General features: G+C 40.0%; 1 protein-coding gene across 1 annotated transcript in view; it reads right to left on the bottom strand.

The window, feature by feature from the left end:
• LOC101351287 (mRNA-capping enzyme) overlaps window positions 1-1,384 on the bottom strand; it is a 94,448-nt gene that overhangs the window by 61,704 nt on the left and 31,360 nt on the right. The window contains exon 5 of the mRNA XM_023742495.1: window positions 110-185. Coding sequence (XP_023598263.1) covers window positions 110-185 — 76 coding nt within the window. The remainder of the gene's footprint in view (window positions 1-109; window positions 186-1,384) is intronic.

Below are 1,384 nucleotides of genomic sequence, written 5' to 3'. Positions count from 1 at the left end.
AAAAAAAAAAAACAACTTGGCAATATAAATGCTAAAACCAAAATATCAATACAAATTTTTTTATCGGTTACTCAGTATGTCTTCTTCCATTATAATAGGAAACAAATACCTCCAATCCATTTTCTCCACCAAAAAGGCACATATGAGGAAACCAGTGCGATTGAAACCATGGGTACAATGAACACCTAGAAAATAAAGTAACTATGGTGTAAAATTAATAAACCACTTCAGATGCATAGTTTAAAATTCCAAACTGCAATCAAAACATTTAAATAACTTTATAAAATAACTACATTAAAAAAAAACTTGGAACATCCTGTCATAACTATTAATAACTTGCCAGTGTAAGTCGCTTAGAATCTAATTTATAACACTAGCTACAAGTTTAAATGTAACATATTGGTTTATTGGGTAAAAACTGTCTCTATTGTCTAAAGATTTCTCTTAACGAAAATATTACAGAACTTCCGGGCAACATGGCGCTATAGTCAGAAGCACCACACTGTCTCTCCGCAGCAAAGATCAGAAAAACTAAGTCAAACAGAGTCACACGTCAATCCTGAAACCCTATGCATCAAATGAAGAGATAAAGAACTCAGCGAAGCACCAAATGGAATAAGAAACTGACTGAGAAGAGAAAGCGAGGAGAGATACATGCAGAGGTCCCCTATCAGCTACCACAGCATGGATCTGCTATCTTGGACTCCTATCGGAGATCGGCGAACAGGGGGTATGAGAAAGCAGCTTCACAGAACTTCCAGCAGGAGAAAACAATCAGTAACCAGCAATATAGGCTTTTCCACCCCCCACCCTTCTTCACACCTGCTTAGCCTTCTCTGCTTCCTGCAGCCACAGTCTCTTGGCCGGGAAGCATCAGCTTCACCCTGGTGTCACTTGGGTTCCACCTGCCGGCACTCGCTGGCTCCGAGTGCCTTTTGTTAGCTGCTGGTGTTGCTTTTTCCGCTTTTTTAAATTTCTTCCTTACCTCTCACCACCTCCCCCTCCATCTTTGCTTCTTCCTGAAAGGCTGCAGAACACCACTCAACTGTGAAACTGCTTCACAGCCTGTGCCGCCATGCTGGTGGAACTTCTGGGGCTTTTTTGTCTGTCTGTTTGTTTGCTCTGATTTGTTCTGTTTTGATTTGTTTCTTTTCTTTTTCTTTTCTCAGCTTGGGAACCCCTTCTAGCTGGGCAGTACCACGCAGCTTGGAAGCTACTCCCTTACTCTGCGCAGACACACGGGGACATTACTGGGGACACTTCTTTTTCTCTTGTTTTTTTTTTTCTTTTTTCTTTTCTTGTCTCTCTTATTCCTTTTGTCTTTCTTCATATCCAGTCTCTCGATTTATTCATTTTTTTCTTTTACCTTTTTCTTTTTTTTTTT

Source organism: Trichechus manatus, unplaced genomic scaffold, assembly GCF_000243295.1.
Source record: "Trichechus manatus latirostris isolate Lorelei unplaced genomic scaffold, TriManLat1.0 scaffold00211, whole genome shotgun sequence".
NCBI classification, from domain to species: Eukaryota; Metazoa; Chordata; class Mammalia; order Sirenia; family Trichechidae; genus Trichechus; species Trichechus manatus.
The sequence above is the reverse complement of the archived record's forward strand: the minus strand, read 5'-3'. Positions and strand labels throughout refer to the sequence as shown.